The sequence below is a fragment of the Pseudopipra pipra genome, chromosome 4 (genome assembly GCF_036250125.1).
Source record: "Pseudopipra pipra isolate bDixPip1 chromosome 4, bDixPip1.hap1, whole genome shotgun sequence".
Taxonomy (NCBI): Eukaryota; Metazoa; Chordata; class Aves; order Passeriformes; family Pipridae; genus Pseudopipra; species Pseudopipra pipra.
The window spans coordinates 63073608-63098970 of NC_087552.1; the positions used below are offsets into that span (position 1 = coordinate 63073608).

The 25363-nt window shown below is 37.6% G+C and overlaps 1 protein-coding gene across 3 annotated transcripts in view; it reads left to right on the forward strand.

The window, feature by feature from the left end:
* Positions 1–1562: 1562 nt before the first annotated feature.
* STK32B (serine/threonine kinase 32B) overlaps positions 1563–25363 on the forward strand; it is a 173848-nt gene continuing 150047 nt past the window's right edge. The window contains exon 1 of one of the 3 annotated variants that reach the window (XM_064653248.1): positions 1563–1909. In XM_064653248.1, the coding sequence (XP_064509318.1) occupies positions 1834–1909 (76 nt within the window). In that variant the 5' untranslated portion in view covers positions 1563–1833. Of the gene's footprint in view, positions 1910–2145; positions 2168–25363 lie in introns of those variants that run through there. The other 2 variants (XM_064653250.1, XM_064653249.1) reach the window with 2 other exon arrangements.

A 25363-nucleotide genomic window follows, 5' to 3' on the forward strand; every position in this document is an offset into this window, starting at 1 on the left:
TGATTTCTATATGCTACTGTTGTCTTCTGACTGAAGGAACATAACATCAGTAACATTTCTGCTTTTGACTGGATGACTAAATCTTTGAATGGGTAATAAACAAAAGAATAACAAAGAGCAAGTAATGTTTTCTAGACTACATTTTAGAAGAACAGTCATGGGTAAAAGTTTTGAAAGCTTCCCTATTTTGCAAATGCTTTCATATGGAAATAGTGGTAAACCAAATGATTTAAGTAAAATACATCAGCAGGTGATACAATCTGTCCCTGTCTACTTATGGAAAAATATCAAAATGTCTGAATTTATCAGTTCTCTGGGTTTGTAGCTGCTGCAAGCTCTCAGCCACACAGCACAAGATCTTACCCACTTCATTCGAGTCTGTAATCAACCTTTTCCAGAGAGGTTATAGCAGGTTCATATTGGGTTCAAAGACAGCTGATGAGTGTAACTAGGGCAGATAAAAATCATAAGCAAAGAGACTGAAAGTTCTCCTACTTCATGTAGAATTTGTTTGTTGGCTTTTCTAAACAGCTGTACTGAAAGAAGGGTGGCAAGTATTAGAGGAGAATATGAGAGTCTTTCTGCCTGTATATATGGAAACACATGTACCCTGACTTCAGGATCCTATTCCTTCTCTCTCTTCTCCCCTTGTAACAGTGAAAAAGCAAAAAAAGCAACTTCCTATTCAATTTTTTTCCCCTGCAGATTTCCCCTTAAGGAGCTGCACAGACTTTGATCTGGATACAATAATAATATAGATATATTACCTTTTTTTTTTTTTACCTCTTTTCCTTTGGAGGAAGTTTCAAACGCAATTGTTTCTACTTCACCTCAAAAGTTGCTGATGGTAGCAGTTTTGGAAGAGAGAGAGACAGCTATTTCTGTCTACAAATACCAACAGCAACTGCAGAAAGCCCTCATTGCTCCTTGTATGGCAGGTGATTCGTGTTATGCCTGAGCGGTGCTGGCGGTTTCCTCTAATGCACTTTTACAGGGGAGTCATTTCAAGACACATATATATATATATTTATATTTATATGTCTATATATACAAATACACACACATCTACCTGTACCAACTGCACGCCCAGACGATCCCAAAGCTGCCGCCTCCTCCCGCCGGGCTCACCCAGGGCCACCCCGTCCAGCCCGCAGGTGGCGCTGCGGGGCCGGGCTGCCCTACGGGCGCTTCCCGGTGGGAAGGGAAACGGGACGGAATGTCTCTCTTTTCCTTCTCCCCCCTCCCCTTTGTAAACTCAGGGAAGTTCGGTCAACTGACCGCGCTGCCTGGAATGAACCCCTGTCCCAGTTGGGAGGCAAAACAAACATCATCTGGACCTAGGGCAGCGCTCGCCCCTCCTGCCTCTCCCCATCCTCGGTCCCTCTCCCCACCAGGCATCGCCACCGGGGCAGCGCAGGGTGGGGGTCCCGGCCCTGCTGCCGAGGCGGGAGCGGGGGCTCTGCGTTCCCTAGGGGAGGTGTGGGAGGAGGAAAAGCGGAGGAGGGAGGATCCGCGAGGATCCAGGTAGATCCAGCTTTTACCGCTCACCAAAAGCCACTAACAGCAGGACCTCCGCCTCCTCCCTCCCCCCCCATCCCTCCCTCCTCCCCTAACTCCCTCCCTCCGCTGCCCCTCCGCGATGAGACACGGGCCAAGTCGGAGCGCGCCAGCCAGCAGCGGGCTCTGCCAGGGGCACACGGATCGCTTCCATGTCGCAGGGTGACTGGTAGCCCTGCCGAGGCTCCCCCGGGCGGGCCGGGGCTGGGAGCCGGGAGGCAGCTGCCCCGTTGCCGGGGTGCCCCGGCGCGTCCCGCGGGATGCTGGCGGCGGGGGATGCGGAGCCGGCCGCGGAATAACATGGGGGGCGGCCACTCCCACAGGGCGCCCGTCTTCGACGAGAACGAGGACGGTGAGTGCGGAGCTGTCCGCGGTACCGAACCCGCGCTGAGCTGGGAGCGGCGTCACCGCTGCCCGGGCCGGGTCCCGACCCCGCTCCCTCCGGGATCCGCGTAGATCCTCCGGCGGGGCTGCCTGCTGCGGGCGCTGCCCGGGGAAGCAGGGGGAAAGCCTGCCTTTGTCCAGCCATCCACACCGAGGGCGTGGGTGTCTGCTTTTAGGCGCAGCTCAATTCTAGCACATCGCCAGCTGGGGTTTGAGCACATGGCAGGTAACTTCATACCTGTATTTATGAATGGGCATAATTTTTGAGATGGATGCCCACGTTTTTGTTTTCATTTATAGCCGTCTCTTTGCCCACCTGCCTGTTTTAGATGGTGATATCTCTCAGTCTGTACTTCTTCCATCACCTTTCCTGTCTGAAACTTTTTTTTACCTTGTTCTATTACTCTGAGTTTCTGCTCCCCACCTAGATAATACATCATAAGAAAGTGTATCTTGTAAAGTTTTTGGAAGGCAGTGAAAAAGTTTGCCTAAAATGTGGTGTTTCTTCACTATTTATGCGTTTCTGTGTAATTTTCAAATGTAGACTATTTAACTGGAATTATGTGATGTATTTCAATTAAAACAATTTTGGCTCTTGAGGCAGAGTGAACAGAGCACTCTTAGAAAGAAGGTATTTGTATATTATCATAGAAATGTTTTTAATGTTACTTATGGAATAGACGTAGCTGCCTGTCTAGACAATGAGTGCTTAATTGTGAGTGTATTGGCTCCCCAGAAGTTCCCAATATATTTTATTAGGAAGTGATTGTGCCTAAATAGACTATCACATTGTTTTGGCTTTCTGGGCTTCATAACAAGTCAGAAACATGTATCTTCTGCTCTATATGTTCAGTACACATGGAGATATTTGTATTGTTTTGCTAGTTGGGGGAAAATATCTATATGCATGTAAAGTGCTTTACTTGCTTTTAAGACAAGACTACCATCCCCTATTCCTCGACAAAGCTTGATGAGGTGTGGTTTACATTGTTTATGCAGGGAATGGGACAGATTATTTGCCATTTGTTTATTGTGGTGTCAAGCCGTAATTTTCTTGTACTGATATAAAATTTCAGTAATTTACCATAGGTCATGATCTGTAAACAAACAAGAGAGAAAGAACCCCACACACCTCCCCCCAGGTAAAATCTTGATCATGCACAATTAGTCTTGTAATCCTTGAGGTAACACACTGAGAAATACCCAGGAGTGAAAGCATACTGTTAATCTTGTCTAGATGCCCTAAGGGAAAAAGATATCCATGCTTCTGCCTTTGTAAGATTTTAATTGGACTCTCTTGAGTTAGCAGTTTCAATGAATTATTACCACCTTTTTTTTTTCCATGAGACAAAAGCGTGGTCTGTTTTTGAACAAAATGAACAAAGTTCAATAGTAAATTATTGCAGAGATACCTTCATACCACTTAGTTCTTTTTCCATCAGGAAAACATTTGTGTAATGCAGCCATTATTAACAGCTAATAAAAAAGCATATGAAGTATTTATGGGTTTCTATTTTGTCATTATCTATTCTTTGCATGGTTTTGTTTTGTTCTGAGGTGTCTTTCCCCATTATGCATGTTCCTAACATAATCTTTTATTCCTCTTAAGATATCACACTTAGTACAACAATCTAGTTCAGAAAAGTCCATTGCTTTTGAAACAATAACCAATTTCCTATACTACTTAGAAAATACTGTTCAGGATGGTAGTACCCAAAGTACCTAAATCATATAGGAAAATATCTCCTCTTTGAAAATGTATCTTACAGGGTTTAATACAAAATGAAGTTGTTTTTCATATTCCCACTAGTAGCTATAAGAGTCACTGTTTTCCACAATATTGGACTCAATATGGAATAAAAAATAAAGGTAAAGTATAGCAAGAGAAGGTGGATAAGTGGACTTGTTTCTTGAGATGATATAATTTTGCTCAAGACTGACAATGCTTATCGATTCAGAGAGAACTGGAATAGGTGAACTGTGTATGAATGTATAATGTCACAGCTGTCTCAAAATTAGAAAAATGAGCAGAAAAAATATTGTCATTTTATATTCATACATGTTAATGATGGATGTAGAATAAAGCATGAATGTTGGAAGAAAAGGTTTTAAAACATTTTTTGTCATTCTGTAGTCATAGAAAAAAAGTTATTTATTCAGTGTACCACTTAACAAATAAAAATATATGGAAATAGTGTGTGAAGAGCACCCAGGTACTGCCTGACAAGTCTACAGATTGTCTGTTCCAGAGTTAAAACTCATGCTTTCTGGTGAGAAGAGATGCTGATCCATTGAGTGGATCTAAAAACTGTAAGTTGCATGTAGACTCCCTACCATATGTAGGATAATAAAAAAATTATCCAAACAGAAGCCTGAACTACATACTGTTAGTCCCCAGCTATTACAAACAGTATAACACATCATTATCATATGCTGATCTTTTTAAAAGCTACATTTTTACTAGCTACATTAGTTCTCTATGTTCCATTTTTGTTGGATCTCCCAGAACTTCACTCTTTGAATGGTTAGAAACATCTGTTTTCCTGACTGTATGTTTCTTAACCTATTTATAATATTTCCATTTAATTCAATTTTTTTGTTATTTTAAACTGCTCTCCCCTCTCCAGAATTACTCCAGTGCTCTAATAGGCAGCAAAAATGTCCCCTCTCACTCTTTGATTTGTAGGGAAACCTTTTCTAATTTTCTCTTATTTCTACTGCTTTATCGCTTCCTGTGCCCCTCATCTGTCTGCATTTGAACCTGTCTTGGTAGCACACAGATAACCCAAATTACACAGAGAATTGCAAGGGAGTTTTCAGCAGGATCCTGAGTAGGAAAAAATGCTTCCTATTCTCTACTGGAAATAACTCTTCTAGTACAGCCTTTAATAATATGCTCTTTTCAAGGATGTATCATGTGGATAGTTCTGTCACCATGTGATCAGTTAGCCCACCAGTGCCTTGCTCAGTAATTTCTATTGATGAGCTTCAATCTACATTAGAAATTTGTGGTGTTCTTATGTACATGACCTTTTGCATGACTGAATTTTGGTCCATTTCTATTATTCATAGTCTCAAAGATGATCACCCACTTCTTTCCTTGCGTCGCTCTGATTCTTCATTACTTTACTCAATGTTTTGAATTATCACCATTCTGATAAGCTCCATGCCAGTGATCAAGACCACTGGTTATTTTGTGTAAGTATTCAGCTGGATCATTTCCAGACTTAATCTCCTTTGCTGTTAACCCCTGTCAGCTTCATAATTCCCATCTCTAAATAAGATTTTTCCCTGTGTTACTGTCATGGTTAATCTCAAACAGCGAGTCAGTCCCACAGAGCCACTCGCTCACTCCCCTGTGATGGGATGAGGGAGAGAACTGGAATAATAAAAGGGACAAAAATCATGGGTTGACATAAAGACAGTTTAGTAGGGAAAACAAAAGACGTGCACACAAGCAAAACAAAACAAGCTTCCGATGGACATGCAGGTGTTCAGCCATCTCCAGGAAAGCAGGGCTCCATCACACCTAACACTAACTTGGGAAGACAAATGGCATCACACTGAATGTTTCCCCCTTCCATCTTCTTCCCCCGGGTTTATATACCTAACATAACACCATATGGTATTGGATATCCCTATGGTCATTTAGGGTCAACTGTTCTGGATGTGCCCCCTCCCAATTCCTTGTGCACCCCCACCCTCCTCACTGGTGGGCTGGGGTGAGGAGCATAAAAGGCTTTGACACTGTGTAAGTCCTATCAGCACTACTTCAGCACAAATCCCAAACATAGCCTCAAACTAGCTGCTATGAAGAAAATTAACTGTATTCCAGACAAAACTAGCACAGATGCCCACCTTGCATTTTGCCAGTTAATCCTCAAATTGTTCAGCTTTGCTTATACTTTCTTATACATACATCTTCACTGAAATTGAGAAAAATTAAATTTAAGCCAACTCTACCATGTACAAAATAAGTTTGTCATCGAGCAGAAATATGTGGTTATTTGTGTGCAAACAACTTCTGGTAAAATCATGTTGTATTTATCTAATTTTTTCTTCTTAGCCTAAGTTAAAGCACAATAAAAGCCTGGAAAGACCAGGGAATAGAGTCCTTTGTTTGCCTAGAGCTTGTACTGTGGCTAAAGATATAGAAAAGTATGTTTCATTTCTTGATATTTATTGCTGTACATGTTGGATAGACAACTAGGTCTGGTGTAGCAGCATCACTACCTCTTATCAAAGCTAGATACTTAAATGGTGTGGAACTGTAATGTTTTTTCAGACATTTAAAAAGTGCTTTTAAGCAAGATACTACACTAATTGTGTAGTCAATTCAGGTGAAACAGTCTCATTTTGGTTAATACCACTGAAGCAAAGGAACTTGACTCCCTTCACCTTGAATATTTCCTATTTCATAAGAACTACCCTTTCCCGAATATGTGTATCTAGTACTAACAACAGGAGACCAAAGGAGTAAATTTTTCCTCATGTTCAACTCTTCAGAAATAGCAATATGTTCATAAGAATGGCAGTAGAAGAGTGAGGGGAATATTCACCAATGTTCATAGCAAATTCTCAGTAAATATCATAAGTAATGACTATATTAGCAATAGCCTGGTGACAAAGAGTGTCTTTCATGCTGGATTTGCTTGATGGTGCTCAGTTAAAACTTCAATCATATTTAAGAGGTGAAAGTGAAATAGTTAAAAAGGATCATTTAGAAAAGACCTGACACAGGAGACCTGACATTTCCAAATAGTAATAACATATTTGTCTACATTGTGGTGGAAGATGCAAAGGAAAGGATAAGAAACAAAGCTTTAGAAGCTAGAAGTTGGTTCTGCCAAGTGATATGGCAGTTGTATTTGATTATTTGGGACTTAAAAAGTCAGTTTTGGTACAGTTACTTTTAGAAATTAGTGTACTGAACGTTTAAAGAGTTTTTTTTTATTTTTGTGCTACACGATTACATTTAAGTAAATATGTATTTCCAAAGAGCTTTTCACTGAGCATCCTGAAGTTGCAGAGCTCAAACACACCTTTATGGAGGTCAGTGTGACATGTTGTGCCTCAGTAATGTAGTCTTGTGTGCAGGAAATGAGGCATAGCAACATGCCTCGACTTATTTCTCCATGGCCAGAAATTGTTTCACTGTAGTGCTTATGTATCTACTTAACTCCAAGGAAGTGCTGAAGTCCCACTTTGCCTGAGTCATAAGGCTTTATTCTGCTATAGTGTCATAGCTACAAAGCTCAATGGAAATCTTATGTACTAGAGAATATAGCATCCATCCTCTGGAGTTAAACTTCCAATTTGAAGTTGTAATTTAAAATTGATTTCTACACCTCCTGTTTCGAAAAGCCTTCAGCTTAAATGAAGGGTTTAAAATTGTTGTTGAGCTTCAGAAAGCACCATTATTAAATGGCCAGCTGCTGAAAACACCATCTTGTACTAAAAGCCTAAAAGCCAGATGCAGAGCCTAAGAAAAATGCCTGTAATTAGTATGGATTCAGGTAGCTAAATTCAGAGCATGATGACTGAATTTATATAAAGTGCAATGAAAGCTGAAGAACTGTAAAGTCACATAGGGAAAAATGACACACAAGAGTTTCACATGGAACCAATTTAAAGCAATGGTTAAATGTCAAAAGGAGTCAGATTCAAACCAGAGTATGCAGTGTCCAGTTACTGTCAGTGATATGATAGTGCTCATCATCCTGCTGCCACAAAGCTATAAAGGGTAATGTCTGAGGTGGTTGTGTAGCTGCTGCACAGAACTCAAGTCACAGGGCTAATAACACACTCTTTCAAAAACTAATTGTTTCATAAAATGTAGCCCTACAGAATGGTTAAATAAAGGGGTTAGAATCTAAATACCTTCTGTTAGAGAAAGTAGCAAACGTTGGGTGGGGATCAATATTTCTGCTGGATTTTTAGTTTGTTCTTGGAAGTTCTATGGTGTGTTACATTGCATTTTCATTTTTTCTTTGCAAAGATGAATATTCCGTTTCCCTTTAGAACTGGATTGGGTAGGAATACCACATTGTGACTTAAAAAACTGCTCAAAAGCAGTTTTGTTGAAAACCACAGCTGCTGAAGGCATTATTTTATGCTGGATAATAATGTTTTAGATAAATTAGATCCAGACTATTCGATTTTTTTTATTTTTTGTTTTATGACCATTTTTAATTTTATACAATTTTATTTTCTATTTATTGAACTTCAGACAGGAAGTCATCATTATGTGTAGTGCAATACACTCCAGAATCCCTCCTACTATTGTCTGTACAAACACAGAACAAAATACTGATCAGTGTCAAGCATACACTTACCGCATGATATGAGACAGTAGGAGAATATAGACAGAAGGGAGAGCACAGAAGAGCAATATGATAATTTCAGGCAGTCAGAGAGGTACCAACTTCCAAACTGGTATCAACAGTTTACATGGTCTGTGCTGAAGGAGGTTCAGAAGAAATATCAGAGCTTTGCAATCACCATCAGCTGTTATCTTCCTGATCAGGCTTTGGTACAATGCACACAAATAATGTGGACCTCTTCAGACACTAAATGGCAATTGTTGGTGAAATTTAATACTAGATCACAGTTTTGCCTTTTCTACAGGGAGCTCTAAAGAAGATGAATCTGGAACTTCCATCTTAGTTTCTTGCTGCCTCAAATGAGCTGCATATCTGTTCCACCATTTGACTGTCCTAAAAATGCTGTGTGATAACACATTAACCTCACATTGTCAGGATTAAAACAAAGATCCTTTCAAGGGACAGCTAAAGTATTTGCCAATTTTAATTTACCATCATCCGCATTCAACAAAATCTGTGCCAGCAATGGTTTTGAGATGGACATGATGAATTTTCAAGATTCTTCCTAATAATACTTTCTACAATTTCAAGATTTAGTTTTCTGCTTTGGTGGAAACATCCTGGTCAGGACCTCCCTCTTAAACAAAGGCGTCATGTAAGTCTTTGCTGTTTCTTTTGTAGAGTTCCAAAATCTACAAAAATGCTTGTCATGACACTTACCTGTTAAGGAATTTCTTATTGGCTTATCTAGGAAGTGTAACTGCTCAGGAAAGGTAACATTTTACCCATGTAGCAATACATGTTATGCAGTGGGCCTGGATATAAGACAGGTTTTTTGCATAACTAAGCATAAATAATTCGAAACTAACCAATCATCAAGAAAGATAGGCTTAGAGACTCCTATTCAAGATCAGGGAAAATTCTGATTATGAAATTAACTGTAAGAAAAAAAGATTATTGTCTCAATCTTAACACCATTGCTTTTGCAATCCCTCCTTCACAAGTTCAGACATTGTCTTCCACACCTCCCCACAGATGTTTCTTGCAGTGAAAAGGTTCTGCTCCTTCAGCTGTGCTGCTGTTGTTTTCTATGCCAAAGAGCAGGCTTTCAGAGAGCTGGGTTTTGCAGGACTGGAAAAACTGAATGGTGGAAGAGGCAACAAACTGAGTAGCAAATGTTTGGTTCTTCCAGGACAAATAGTTTTCAAATGTGCAGAGATATTAAACTGACTCTACTTCTCAATATTGGCTTCACTCCCAGTAGAGTTCAAAAGATCTGACAACTTTCCCATAGAACAAGGGGGAACAAATCTATCTCATCCCACCTGGCTTCAGTGTGACAGCTACTGGGTCACTGACAGCATTTGTCATGAAAGAATTCCTTGATATGGATGTGTGAATGTAGCTCCCAGGTGGGAATGCAGTTTCTTGTGAACTTTGTGTACCATACTGCCCAATAACTGAAGGAATTTCATCCTGGAATCAAATGTTGTACCTGACTGAATTAGAAAATGGCCAAGTAAATATTTGGAAAAAAAACATAGTAAGGAATTATGATCTTGCTCATAGATTCTGAAAGAAAGTAGGTCCTATCTTACCAGAACTGTCTTTGTACAGTCCCTTCTGAGCGTCGGCATAAAACCAAAGAAGGCAAGGTTTTGTTGGATAAGCACAGGACTCTTTTTTTTTTCTTTCTCATTAAAAAGCAAGGTTGGGAAAGCAGAAGGTAAAACCTTCTTGAAGCAAAACCTGGTGGGCAGTGACACCCTTGACTAAGCACTGAAGGGTGGAATAGAGGAAAGATTGTCAAATTAATCTTGGAGGTTTCACAAGATTTTGACTTAGTGAGCTAATGCTGAAATAATGGGAAGGTGTGGAAAAGGTTGCTACTGAGATCAATCAATACAAGGCAAAAATTTCTGAGAGAATATTCAATTAAAAAGGACAATTTTTAGTTCAGTTTGGTAGAGGAACTTCACAGTGCCCTATCACGTAAAACATATTAGGGGAAGGAATCAAAAGTAGGGGATACACACCAAACTTAGCAGTAAAGGCATGGACTTTTCAGAGGGGGAAGAGCAGCAGTAGTAAGCAGTGTGCAAATCAGGAGGTCTGATCTCTCTTGAGCACAGTTCTACTTAATTTCATGGACTAGTTAAATTGATTACCTTGAATGACATTACTTACTGCCGAATGCAAGCCTATGTTGAACTGTTGCCTAATTTGCTGTTGTGAACACTGTGTATATGGAAGCTTCCCTGCAACAGGAAAAAGTACAAGATTATTATTATACAAAGATTGAAAACTGCAAAGATCAATAAAAGTTGTTTTCTTAACTAAATTATCCTCTGAGTTTCCTTGGACTCAATCACAATTTGGCATGGATAGTAAATACAAGCTCTTTGCAAAAAAAGAACAGACAAATGTCTTGGGTGTTTTTTTCCTATGGTTAAAGAAGAACAAAGCTGGTTTACTATCTATTGTTCAGTCTCTAATCCATTATGTATTTTGAAGAATAACACTGGCTTTTATTTGTCTGCACTTGATCCCAGGAAACTACTTGCTGTACTAGAAATGCATGTTGGTATCACACTGTGTCTGCAGATGAGCACTGATGGGGCCCAAGATGCCTACAGCCTCTCGATACAAGGGGATGTTGGGCTTTAATACATTCTTCAGGACCTAGAACTGATTCTCTTGATACAGTATTTCATGGCACATCCTTTGATTTAATGTTAAACTCTTAGAAATTAACAGTATACTGTTTAAGTGATACATCACATGTATACAGTAATTTTTTATAGTTAGGCCAGTATGTATACCATAGCACAGTACTCCATTTTTATAAAACACATATTTCTGGAGAAAAAAGGAAAGAATGAAGGCATCTGTGCATTGGCAAGTACTACCAGCCTTTCCCTTTGAGATTCCTCGCTTACCAAAATCTAACAAATATAACGAAAATGCAGCATGTGACCCGTATTCAGGTTGTCCTCAGAAAAATCTTAATGTTATACATTGGTCTATTCCCTCAGCCAATCAACATTCACCTCAAATGTACATCAACAAGGCACTCTAAGAGTAGGGGTGTACTTTTGTATCACAGAAATGAAGACTTTCTTCCTTTTGTTCCCAAACAAGTTAATTTCCACTCTAATAACAAGACTTGTTTACATGCAGTTATCTTTCACCTGCTTAGTTTGACCTCATCTTTAGCTTCCTTAATTTCCACATTGACTCCTATAAACATGTGTATTTTAATAAGTAAATGAAAGAGTCTGAAGGGACAAGTTAGGATTTGCAAGACAATTAGACAGTTCTAGTTTTAATCACTGGAATTTGAACCCTGCACAAAAATGTTCGTAAAAGTCGGATGCCTCTTCTGAAATCACCACCTCCTTTCTAAAGGCTGTCTGTCAGCTTTCTGTGTTTTCTGGTCTGGCATTCTTTGTCTGCCAGGAAACCTAGCAGTATGGAATGAAAGAAAGTTTACTGGAGATTTGGCCCTTACAGATAGGGTTTAGTGGTGGACTTCGCAGTGTTAGGTTTGTGGTCGGACTCAAAGATTTTAAAAGTCTTTTCCTAAATAATTCTATGGTTCTATGATTTCAGTTTATTTCACTGGTAGTTAGTCTGTCAGGGTTCTTCTTCCAGTTTTGCATATGATTAATTTCTATCACAACTAATGGAAGATTCATTATATCTATAATCAGTTTTTCTCCTACACCCCTTTTCTGTGATCACAGGTCTTTGATACAAAACTATCAAATTCTATAATACTTGTATACTTAGAAATGTTGTACTGTATTTTCTGATACAGTTATTAAGTGAATGTAGACACCTAAGTTAGTGTCATTCATTCCAAAATTATGGCAAAGGTATTTTCCTTTTAAATTAAAGGAACTCTTCCACTGAAGGAACCACTAGAGTTGGTGGCAGCCTATTATAGTGGTTTTTGAGGCTCTAATGATAACTAAACATAGTTGCTGAATCTGAAGTTTATTTTCTGAATTTTGTAACCCCGTGTTTTCTTCATAATATCATAACAGAGTATGAAATTCCATACTTTATATTTCATTAATCTTATTTTACATTGAAAATGATTGTTTCAGATATATTCATCAAATCTACCTACAGTTTGTTTATCTGACTCAAAATAAGAATGTAATCTATGCTATTTGGCTTCCTACTTCTATCTGGCAGTATTTTATTGATTTTGAGTTTTATTTCGACTTTCTTTCTGATTTTCTATCTTTCTTTTTTTTTTTTTTTATTATGTTGATTCCAGTTCTTTGAAATTTGGAAACATTTAAATAAGTTCTACACCTTATGTACTTTTCTGCCCTGTCATTTTTTGTTTGGTATAATTCTGAATGAAATAGAGCACTGACTTTGTCATTGTATTTCTAACACTGTTCTGTGTAAGAAAGACCTGTATTTAGTAAGAGAAATATACTACAAAGCAGTCTACTGCAAATGTGCAAATGGATGGACAAAATGTATTTTCTTTCTTTTTCCTACTTTTGCAGCAATAAGGGAACACCTGCTGTTCCTTATTTAAGATATAAAAAAGCAAATTGAGTTAATCCTTCCAATAATTATTATTTCCTTTTGATATTGTTCTGCCTCCCTTGCTGAGCAATGAGAACTGTCCTTAGCTACCTTGTTAAAGCAGAGATGCAATATAATCACAAAATCACTGTTAGCCTCCTGAGTGTCCTTCACACCTTTCTGAAACTATCTTCCACTTCCCACTGGATTGCTTTCACATTATGTTATAAAGATTGATTTTATACCTTTTGGGGTAAGGTTTAGATAAATCTTTGTCCAAGCTGTAAAGCCTGAATATACTTTTGGGGCAATAGCATACCTTAAGCACTGTGAACTGCTACACAGAGCTCAAAGTCAAAGAAAAAGATCATGCTTGAGAAGTAGGAAAAAGTAATTATTTTAAATCCAGCTTCATGTTTTACTGTTTTAGCACATGAAAACCACAGAAATACATAATCTTATGTGCAGGTCATTGCTGTAAAACAAAGTTAGCCTTTATTGAGATTGGATTGGATATAAGGGGAGGAAAAGAATACAAGAAGCCTTCTGCAGCTTCATGAGATTCTTCTTTGCCCAGACTTGGCATGTAATTTTTCAGCAGCAGCACGCCAATTATGCTATTATTGCAATATCTTTTCCAGCCCAGTGACAGGTGTTTGAGGTCTCTTGCTCAAGTTTTTAAGCTAATATTATTAAACTAGATTTTTTTTTTATGGTGTAAACAATAATAGCGGATGAATATACCTTAGAAAGAGAAATACATTTCAAGTGTGAAATTCTCCACAAAAATCTCAGTGTTGAAAAACATTCTTGAAGGATTTATTGATCTTTATTAAAAAAAATTGTCAGTGCTAAGTGCCATGAGATTTTGCTGGAAAGGAGTCATAGAGTAGAGAACTTTTCCTGTTGATCCTAACTTTCAACAGGGCAATCATTGTTCTTTTGGAATTTGGGAGCTCCCTATTGATGAATGGGAGAAGAGAGCAGATAGAGAAAAGCTGCATGGGCAGTTTTCAAAATAGCAAAAAAAAAATTATTTAGTACAAGTCTAACCTGTCCTGTTTTATTACTATTACAGGTTGGGAAAAGGACCAGAAAGCAGCTTCATAGACGTTGGCTGTGGAAGGCAGGACATCCAAGTGGAGCATATCTGGTGGCTAGGAAAATTCCAGATGTTGCTAGGATAGCATCTGCTCTCTGAATGGCTTTTCACAATACTTTTCTGAGAGTGAGGAGAGATCATGTGTGCTTTTTAGAAAAGATTAAGTAAGGTGTGGCAGTGAAGAGATACTATATTTTCAGTAGTTTCAAGCACTTATGCTGAGTGCTACCTTGACTTCAGATCATTGGTGCTCCTAAGCCAGGAGGCATCAGTCTGTCTCAGAGGTGTCAGATGGAGCTCAGTCATGGATTTTAAAAGCATTAATAGGAGGCAACCCTTTCAGTGTAGTTGCTGTCCATTATAGAGAAAAGATTACTGCTTGTGGCATTCAGTTTTCTCACTTGTGGCACACAGAGAATTTTGAATGCTTCCCTGGGCGTACAAATATTAATGAGTAACTAAAGGTTGCTCTCAGCCTCTCAACCTGCACTCTCTCAGATCTTTCTCTGCTAGGTAGATCATATCCATCTTTTGTTCCGCAGACATTTGTGGATTAGTGACATCCTGAATTTTTGAGTGACAGGGTGTCCTGTATGTTGCAAAGAACCTCCTGCAGTGCTACATTCCAATTTGGAAAAGAAGAATACAGCCCAGCAGATCACCCAGGAAAGGTTACTGACTAATATCATATGCAATATGTTTCTTCTAGTCTTTAGTGATATGAAGTTGATTTCTAGTAATTTTCCCAACTTTAAAAAAAAAACAAACGGGGGGGGGGGAAAGGACAGGATAGACCTGGTGATGGGACTTAAGCTTTTTTCCCACTATTTTGAAAGCTTCCATTCTGTACTGTCAAGAAGCCAGTGTTGTTTAATATTATTTCCAAAATTGGCAGAGGAACCTCTATCTACTGATTTACCATTTTATCCTAGTTAATAAAATATAATACAGTGATATATATATTTTTAGAGAAAATCTCTCTCTTTCTCCCTATATAAACACAGATATTTTTTTTTATGTACGGTACTCTTAAAAAATCCCCAGTGTATGAGGTAGGGGATTCTAGAACTGAGTCACCAATACTCATTATTTTCATCTAACATCTGTAATTAAACTTATTTGAGGTTCTATTTCTGTGATTATACAGAATTGGTATAAGCACATTTAATGCCACATAATGTTTCAGGCATTTAGACTAACAAGCCTTCTGCTACACTGAGCAATTTTATCCCCTACAGCTCACTATTTGTTTGTGCTTTGCACCTAATAACTTCTGTGGTTAAAATTAGAAGTTATGTTCTTTCCATTAATATCTGTCAGCTACCCACTCTGTTCACCAAGTAAATCTTTTTATTTATTCCTGTTGTGTGGTGATATAAGGTAAATCTTTGTAAGTTAAGTTGTGGTTTTGAGAGTCTACTGATCTTCTACTACTAATGCCAACCCTCAGCTATAACCTGGGAATGGTGGCTGGTCTGAAGTCCTCCTCCTCGCCCTCTGACCTGAGGTGGATTTGGTTTGTTTTGTAAGTGTATCTATGTTTGTTTTGCTTTAAATCTTTCATATTTCACTTCTGTTGTGGTTTAGTCCCAGCCAGCAACTAAATACCACACACCTGCTCACTCACTTCATCCCACTCCCCAGTAGGACAGGGAGGAAAATTGGAAAAAAGTAAAACGTGTGGGTTGAGATAAGAACATAATTGAAATAAATTATAATTATAATAATGATAATAATAATAAACAACACTCTGCTAAATACTAAGAAGAAAATTAACTCTATTCCATCTGAAACCAGGGTAACTCCTAATCTTAGTAGTGGATAGATAAGACCAAGTACCTGATTGCTTTATTCATATTTACTGTTTTCAGCAACACATGGTCCTATCAGCTTTGGTGTAATTGCTTGTGGTGTGTAAACAAGCATACTTATAAATAACTTGAAATAAGCATATAAAGATTTCCCAGAGGTAAGAAGCACAATGATCAGTGAATAAATCATCAACTCCAAGTAAAAAAACTGCTGCAGTTAGTATGTACAGCAATCAACCTATCTTTTTCAGTCTCAGTACGAAAATTACCCATTCCATCATCAAATATTTATCTGTAAACTCTGAGATGAAGAAATATGCGTTGCACTGAAATTCTGCAAGTTCTTTATGAATTAAATATAGCTGTTACTATCAGGGTTATTTTCTCTGTCCTTTCTATACAACCTGAAGAGAAACAGCCACAAAATATGATGCATCAAAATACAAAGGTGTTACGGTGAATTAATAGCTCAGGATATTGTTTCAACAGAAGTTGGAAAAAATTTATTATGTTTGATCAACAACAGTTTAGTCTTGAGCATGTCGGTAAAAAAAAACTTTTGGGAGACCTACTTTCCTACAAAATTGCAGACAAAGTGGAGTGATTCTTATGAAAGTAAACGATTCACACAATGAAATATTAAGAATCCTAGCTAGAATCAAGACACACTCCCTTTCTGGCTCCAGATAACTATACTAATCAGAACTGTTAGAGTGAATTCAGGTCAGTCCCTCTGCAACCTCATAGGTTAGGATTTGAGGTTCCGTCTCTAAAATAGATACTTTTTAAATTTTTTTTTCAAGAAGTATAACTTTAGAAAATCTGCAAACTTTATGAGTAAAATGCAACTTGAGTGCTGAAGTACATAGTGAATGTCACTTAATTGCAGAGGATAAATGAGTAAGCTAATGGATGGAGTTAATGGAGGAGACCAGCCCTCTTAAAATGTCATTATTTCTTTTATTTAAACAGTCAATAGAAATCTGGGCAGTCTAAGAGGCATCTAGTTTCTGGGGTGCTACTCTGTGGTCAGGCAGTAATACTTGAAGTTTTCTTTGATTCTCCTTTACTGGAGAGCCGGCCCTTAAATGTACTCACTATATGTGCTGCTAATTTAATTAAATTAAATAGTTGTGACGTTTCTTGATGAGGAAGAGCCAGAAGTCACAAGTGCCTGGGCATCTTCAGAAATACTTTCAAATGGTTTTTGAATTCTTGAGATTTCCATACCATTTTCAAATCCCAAAATATAAACCAGACCTGGACAGCCACATATAACCCACAAGTTTGCTTGCTTCTTTCAAAAGATTTTCCCAGAGGAGCATTACTGTTCCCAAACTGATGAGCTTTAATCTTGCAATGACAAGTGAAAAAGGAAGCCTGTGGTCTCCACTTCAGGCACACTTCTGCTGCAAGTTAGAGCTGTCATTATTCAGATGAAGCCCACGGTGATGGTTTGGTTCAAAAACACTAAATGGGAGGCAATCCCAATTGAATCATTCTGACTCTTTAGTGTCCTTACTTGCCTCAGAATTTAATTTGTATCTGAGGTTAAAAATAGAAGAGATAATTCTTCAAGATCCAGTTTTGGAGACAAACTCCTCGTGTCTTGGGTTCTGAATTCAAAAGAAAAGGAGAACAACTCCTACTTTGTCTAGGTGTTTGATTAAAATCCTCTTCACCTGGCTCCCTACCCTCCCAATAAAATAGCATCAAGACTCATTTTCTGAAATCCTGATCTTCAAGAACAATGTTCTCAGAGTCACTGCCCAAAGGAGCCAAGAGGAAAGAAGTTTATTGGCTTCCCTTGGCATGTTTGGCATTACAGAGACCTTTGTGTGGATGGGATTGATGGATGTCTCACTGAGAATTTTGTTGTTAACTTCATTTAAACTATTTCCTTTCACCTGGGGATCACTCTGATAAATTTTATTGCAGAAAAAAACAGTTTGGTGCACTGATATTTGACATTTTATTCCCATAGCAACTTACCTCAGAGAGCCTTTCAATTCAGTTATTAATGAGGTTATTCTCACAGTTACTCTGAGGGAGGTGAATATTCCCATTTTCTAGCTCAAAAAGATGCTTCATAGTCTATTATGTGTTTCCTGATCTCAAGGTCTCAGGGGGAAGTCTATTACAGAAAAGTGAAATTTAGATTTTTTGTATTTTAGCAATACATTTTTTCAAGGAGTATCTTTTCTGCTGGACATACCTGTCAACCTGTTTCTTGCAATAGATTTCAGAGATTGTTTTTGTCAGCTTATCCATAAGTAAACAACATAGTTAATCAGAAATGCTCTTTTCTCAACAAAAGGGGGCTATGTTTTATCACTTACCAAAGGTCTTACATTTTACATTGGAGCAGGTCCTGAAACTTTTCTCCTTAGTTTCAGTGTCAAGTTTACCCTTTAAAGGAACTATGAAAAGCCTGAAGACTTACAAAGGCTTCCCTGCTATTCACTGGCTCCAGTATATCAGTTCAATTGTTCCTTGATGACTTCTGATGTTTCCAGTGGTGCTACTAAGTTTATAGATTTTCTGAACAAAATCTCTGTCCTGTCACAAACCAAAACTGTTTTCACAGCAACAAAACAGGGATCTTTAATTAGCGCTTTCACTGATCTTAAAAAAAAAGTCACTGACTTGTGAATTTATAATAGTAGAATTTTGTAAATTGCTGCTTTATAATAGGATACATGGATGAGAAGTTCCAATTACTTTCTACTGAGCCAAGTAGAGTCAATGCAAAAGAAACCTTTCTGCTAGAAAATATGTCACCTGAATGCTATATGCTAACAGAACATAGATGCAGGCCAATCAGTTCTGTTATGGTAAACTAACCTGTGGTTATACTGAGGATTTGACTCTGCCTGACTAAATCCTGATCATTTCCACATGACAGTGAGGTCAGGGCTATGGACTTATATTGTTAGCCAATGCATCAAACCCAATAATAAACTAATGATTGCTTCAGTTATTCCGGTCATGTAGCTACAGTGACAACCTAAATAGAGGGGGAATCATGTTCTTGCATAGAATCACAGAATGGTGTGGCTGTTTTCATGTGGCCACCTTCATGTGACCAGGCACAATGAATCCTGTGCACAAGAAATGAACATATCTACCATACTGATGTATAACTATTTCCAAATATCAGCAAATCTTTTCTGACCTTCAGGCTTGTGTTAACCAGGCCATTGACAGACACCAATATTTGTCATTTAGCAAAAGTGAGAATTTTTACTGTATTTCCATCCATTCATAGGAACTTTTGACCTCTGATGATATTTTTCATAGCACTGAGTTATACACCAATGTTTAAAATCCCTGATCAATCATTACTGGGTTTTCACAAAAATCTGTTGCTATTTGCTCTTTGTTGAAAAACAGTAGTAGATTCAGTACTCCATATTCCTTTCACTTTTCTGTTAAATCTAAAAGTAAAAGTCCCTGTATTTGGATTCTAGTTGGGTATTTTTAACTTAATGGATGGATGATTAACCAGTCATCATAACAGAAGATAATGAGATGTTGAAAAGGGCTGCTTTAAAATTATGCTGCTGAAGGATTACACTAAACTGATCCACACAATCAAGACCATCCAGGCCAATGGCCCATCATCAGCATTCAAATTCTTGCTCTCAGTCCATGGTATCATATTTTCAGATTGATTAGGTCAGTGACCCTCCACCTCCATGGGCAAGGAAGTAGCATTAGAAGAGTGTCTTGTCTGTGATTCCCTGCAAGGGGTCAGCTCTGCACAGATCTCTCTTCTTAGTCACAGTCTGAGTCTTCCCCACTTTATGTCTGTATTGTGCACTAGTTCTACCCCTTTCTGAACTTTACTGTTCATTGATGATATCCTGGATATAAATTTAATTGCTTTTTTGCAATGTTAGCCTACATTCATGCTTGCCACTATCATATTTTGTCTCTTTTCCCTTTTAAATTGTGTCAACTGCTGCTGTTTTAAATCTTAGATATTTGTCAAGGGAGTTTCACCTCGGTTATTGCCTGTACCATTAGTCATCATCAGGACTTCTGAAGATCTTGCATTATCCCCAAAAAAGACAAGTAAAACATATCATTGTGCTAATTTTTTTGCAACTCACGTCATCACTGGTGACGTTAAACAGATAGTCATTCTTTCCTGTTGTATACTGTGCTGCCAATGAGAACATGCTATGAACTTGGGCTTGATCCCTATTAGATTGTCCAGCTGACTTTTTGCAATGACAACACACATTTTGTGTTCCTTAAAATTTGTGCCTAGCTCTGTCAGCTTTATTTGACCTTCTTTGTTCTTTATTAATAGGAAAAAATTTAAAATTCATTAATTTAAATTACTAACTTTGCCTTCAAATAAAGCAGTTGTACTTTAGGTTGTATTAGCTTAAATCTTTCTGACATAAGATATTTATTATTATTTTTACTTATTTTCAGAAGGCTAATTGGTTGCCTTCCTGGGATTGTCATCAAAGTCAACAGACCTACTTAGCAGATTATTTTAAATTTTTCTTTACCTTTATTGCCTGTGCTCACTTATGTGTGAGGACAAAATGCAAGTATTAAAATCAGTATATATTATGTGACAGGGATCAGAGTTTGATCTCTACTTCGATATAAAGCAATTTCTGTTAAAGTAAACATAAATTCTGTACTGTAGCACTGTAACTCCCCTGTGAAGGTGACTATCTCATTCTACTGTCCTTGAAACTAGACTTCTAACAACTCTAGAGTTGTAGGTGTATCATGTCACAATTAGTTTAATCCAGTCTAAACACCCATACTGCCATCAAAAGGGGTGCTCTTGCTCTCCTCTGTTCCTGCTGTCTGCAACGTGACAGAGGTAGTCTCTATGTGATTACCTCATTTTCTTGTCAGTTTTTCAAAGAACAAGTTTTTACTGAGATGATCACGTGCTCTTGTCATAGCATCACAGGAAAAGGATCATAAAGGGTTAAGATACAGTGTTGGTGAGGTGCTTTTTGAGAGAAATTTGGTATGTGTGTAAGCTCTAAAGCACATAGGTTATGTTTCTGATATTGGGAAATATAAATAATTTCTACTTCCCCATATTATAAACATACACTACAAAAATAGAAATCTTACCTGTGAAAAGCCAAAAGAAAAATGAGAAGTAGTATTTTTTTGTGATGTTTTAATTTCAGAAAAAAAACCAGAAATGCACATGCACTCTACATGGATATGTATACATGGATAGACAACAATAACAGCAAAGCAGAAAACATAATGAATGAATACTCAGAAATTTTTAATTTTAGCTGAGATCAGTGAAGACCTTTTGATTTTGTAGTTCCTTCCTTCTCCAATGGAAAAGAGGAGAAATGGCAAGATGAGAGAAGCAAAAAGATAAGAAAAGCTCCAAAACTAGATAACTTTCTGTTTGCTTCCATTGGAGTTGAAATCACATTCTTACTCAAAAGAACAGAACTTTCATATTGCTTTGTATCCTTCAGATTGAAATTATTTATTTAAAAGAATAGTTTTTCCTCTCATCTCTTCCTGCATTTGCTCAAGCAAACCATGGCAAGCAAGAACCGGCTTTTCAATTACTCTTTTTTTCCCTGGCCACCTGAGAGTGTACTGCTGTATGCCCCCGAAGCAGAGTAACCTGTTTGAAGACACAGAGGCAACACACTAAAATATCCAATTAGAAAATGTTATGGTTAAATTTTGGACTAGTTTTGAAGAGGCATAAAGCCAAGAAAATTTACTTTATTTTTTAATCTAATACTCCCAAGAAACACTGTGGGAGAGAGGTGCAGCCACAAGAGTTCTTCTGATCAGTACAATTAATCTTTGCCAGTAAACACCTATTTGTGCTCAATCCTTCAGAAAGGAATAGCTAATTTCATCAAATCTGTGTTAAAATTCTTGTGGAGCAAAGCAGCAGCCAAACATTCTTACATCTTCCACAGAGCAATAAGTTTTTGTTTTTCCATGGGATAGCAATCACAGGAACCCCTGCAGTCCTTGATGCCTTTGGTGAAGCCCTTACTAAGGCTACCATAGGACAACCTTTCAGTAGACTTTAAGCAAAAACTAATGACTGTGTTCTTAATCAAAATCCTACTGCAGTTTACAGCTGTAAGACTCTCTGTGCTGACTTCAGTGGCATGCAGACAAATCTCTGCTATCTGTAAATCCCTCCCAGTGTCTCACAGAAGTCGGCACCCACATCCCTAAAAGCATCAGATGACTTTTCTTGTGTTTTGTTTTGGTGGTATATCTCCAATTTCTCAGAGAAGGTCTCGAGACTGTAGGATGGCACTCAGTAGTTTCAGTTTAAACTTCCCTCAAAGAAAAGCTCTGACGATTTGTAGCCTATTCTACTTGTCCAAGGATGAAGCTTTTTTTTACAGGCTTCAGGTATATGCTTGATATATTTTTCAGAATAGATGTATTTAATGTCAGTATGATTTTAATTTTGCTTATTAAAGGTATAAACAGCTCTGTAGAGAAATTTTCCTTTGATCTTGGGTTCAAACAGATTCTTGTTTACCAAGGAGTCACAGTTTCCTTGTGAATGCAAGATCTCATCTTAATTTCTTTTTCAGCTTTTACAGAATAGCATTAGAAAAAGAATTATGTTCTTTTACAGAATTAAAAGGGAAGAAAAGTTTTGAAAATCAGTTCTAGCAATTTTTTCCTTTTGCAGCTTGGTTATATTCAAATGCTAATTTTCTTTGGAATTTCAATTTTATTTCAGTTGTGGCAACACATGCCTGTTTCTGTAACAGTGTAAATGATTAGCTGACTCACCAAATTCTTCTAGTCTGTTTTGGAAAATGGTAGGCAGTTGTAGTTCTTTCCAGTACTCATTTTAACAAACTCAGAAAATTCCCCAGCCATTTAGGGAAATCCCCACACTTTTAAATAATGTGATGTGATGTGGACCTAAATCTTGTACCTGTTTGCAACTCCCACAACCCAACACACCACCAGCTCTAAGTGAATAAAACACATATCATGCCAGTGCTGTGAGTATACCTGCATAACGGGAGATATAGTTCAGCCAATGATCTCATCTTGCAGATGGCTTCACAAGGAAGCACAGTACAGAAATTAACTATTGAAAAAAGCCGCTTTGGATCAATCAAGAGTTCTGAAATGAAAGTCTTTTGATAATACAGAAATGTATCACCGACCGAAGAAAGGAAAGTATGCAAATATGATCAGACTGAAAAGTGTTTTCAAGTCCAAAGCAAAATTAGCTGAATTTTAAATAAAATTTGTTTGATGTACAAAGATCTTCAATTCTTTCTAATTGCAAATAATTATAAATTAATGACTACAAATATAAATATAAAGGAATAATTATAAAAATATTAACATAATAATTAGAAACAGTTTATGTTGAGACTAAAACACTCATTAATCCTGAAGAATTGACACATTGTAATGCAATTTAAATGCAACCCCCCTAAATACAATAGAAAACACAATGATTCATCGTTAATAAGATAAAATCAGCTCTGAAACTGCTTTTTTCTTGTCCTCCAGTTATTTATCACTTTCTAACTAGTAGGTTTCCTAATCAAATAATGTATAGCCATGTCTCATTTTACTCAGAACCCTACGAAGCTGTACAGATTTGTGCTCTTTGCTCACCTTGAAGACATGCCTGGTTTTATCATTCTATCAGCAAAAGTTCTTTCTTCCTGATTTTAAACAGTATCTTTCTTCACTAGTGCACTAGCCATGAACAGAGCATAATGGAATGTGACTTCTTTTGACTACCCAAACAGTTTTATGACCCGTAATCTAATTTTTGGGTGCTGTTCATATTTGCCCTGTCTATGTCCATTCAAGCTGGTGATTTTATTATGAGTACTAAGTACTCATAATATGAATATCTGAGTAGACAATATGTGTAGATACATAATATGAGTAGATACATGACTGTATCTACGTAGTTACTCATCTTATGCATCTTTGTGTGGAAGGAAAGTAACAACTTCAATAAGGTCTGATGGCTGCTAAGACCTAGTGAGGTTCTGTCAGCACTTCCCCTGGCTCTCCCTGGAAAAGGCTGGAGGATCTGAAAAATAGACATTCGTAGAAAGAAGACTGCAGAACTAGTTTGAAATCCTGATAGCAATGGCTCTCAGGTCAAATCATACAGGCCGAGTCTAGAATAAAATTTGATTTAGTTCTTATTTTGTTTTTCTGATCTACAGAAACAGGAAGTATTAAAACATCCCAAAACAGACCTGCAAGACAGTGCTCAGACTTACATAAAAATCTAGTTTCTTGGTTAATGGCTATATCACATCTCCTTGTTTCTGTTTGCTCTTGAGATCAGTGAGAATGCAGCTAGATGTCTTGAAACGATCATTCTATTAAAAATATGGCTTTACTGCACACCTTATAATGTCTTAGTGCCCATGTTCTGGTTTTGGCTATTGCCAGGCAGTCCAAATAAACCAGTGGGACTCAACTAGAGAAGGAGAATGTCTATATTTAGCTTATGAAGTTCCTCCACTTTTTCTTGAATTGAAAGGCCTCTACTTTGTTTTATATTATGCAAAGCATGTGTATGCCTGTGCTTTGGCCACGTTTGATTGGTATTTTCTCTAGGAGATACAAAGTTCTTTCAGGTAATGGTTATTGAGTGTATTTGGACTAATCACATATACATGCAGTAAATATTCCTCAGCTGCAGTGAGAAAACAGATGTCAGCTCTATTTAGAATACACCCAATATACATATTGCCTCTTGAGCTAGATGTAATTTACACTTGAACAAATGATGAGTAACATGAGAATATTTTAAATTACTAAAACTACAAATGAAAGGGTAGAAATGTTGTGTTCTTTCGTGGTATCATAAATCAAACACATAATGATCTGTGTTGATGTAACTTTTTTTGTTGTTGTTTTTCAAGTCCCCATAGCACTCTTGAATAATGCAACAGAGTGGAATGCATATGAAATGTTTCATTTTTTTTAACATATAGCATTATGTATATAACGCTGATTAAAAAAAGAATAGGCATTTCCACTACAACTATCCAGATCTTTTGCAGTGTGGTTGTAAAAACCCAATAATCTGTGATGTGAATATTTTTCCCAAAGTATACTTTATCCTTGGGGAGCAGTGGAGCAAGAAATATTTATTCTATCTGTCACTAGAAAGTTTTACACCATATATCTGCTCCATCAGTGGTCATGCAGTTCGGAAGATGTGCCTGAGAAATGGTGTAGTATGAAGTGGAAGCCAAGTTCTGTTCTCAACTCTACGGCAACTTGATGTGTGGGATTTAAATCAGTCTACTGATTTCTGTACCCCCACTTCCCCAGTGGTGTAGAATTTCCCACTTTAAAAATGGCTTTCAGTCTTCGCCGTGGTTTTATAAAACACCATTGCTTGAATTGGTTCTTGCTACTCTCCCAATTACTTGTATGGCTGAGCTCTAAGGTACTTCCTATACCTAATTTTACAGCTGCTTAGAGATGTAATGATTCATTTTTGTACAGACAGTGGCAGAAGATATTGAAGCGCTTGCCTAAAATCACATGAGAAGACTGTGGCAATAGAGGGGCTCCTGTGTACAATTCAGTCACAAACCACTGCACCATCCTTCTCAATACTCCTGATAGTTTCA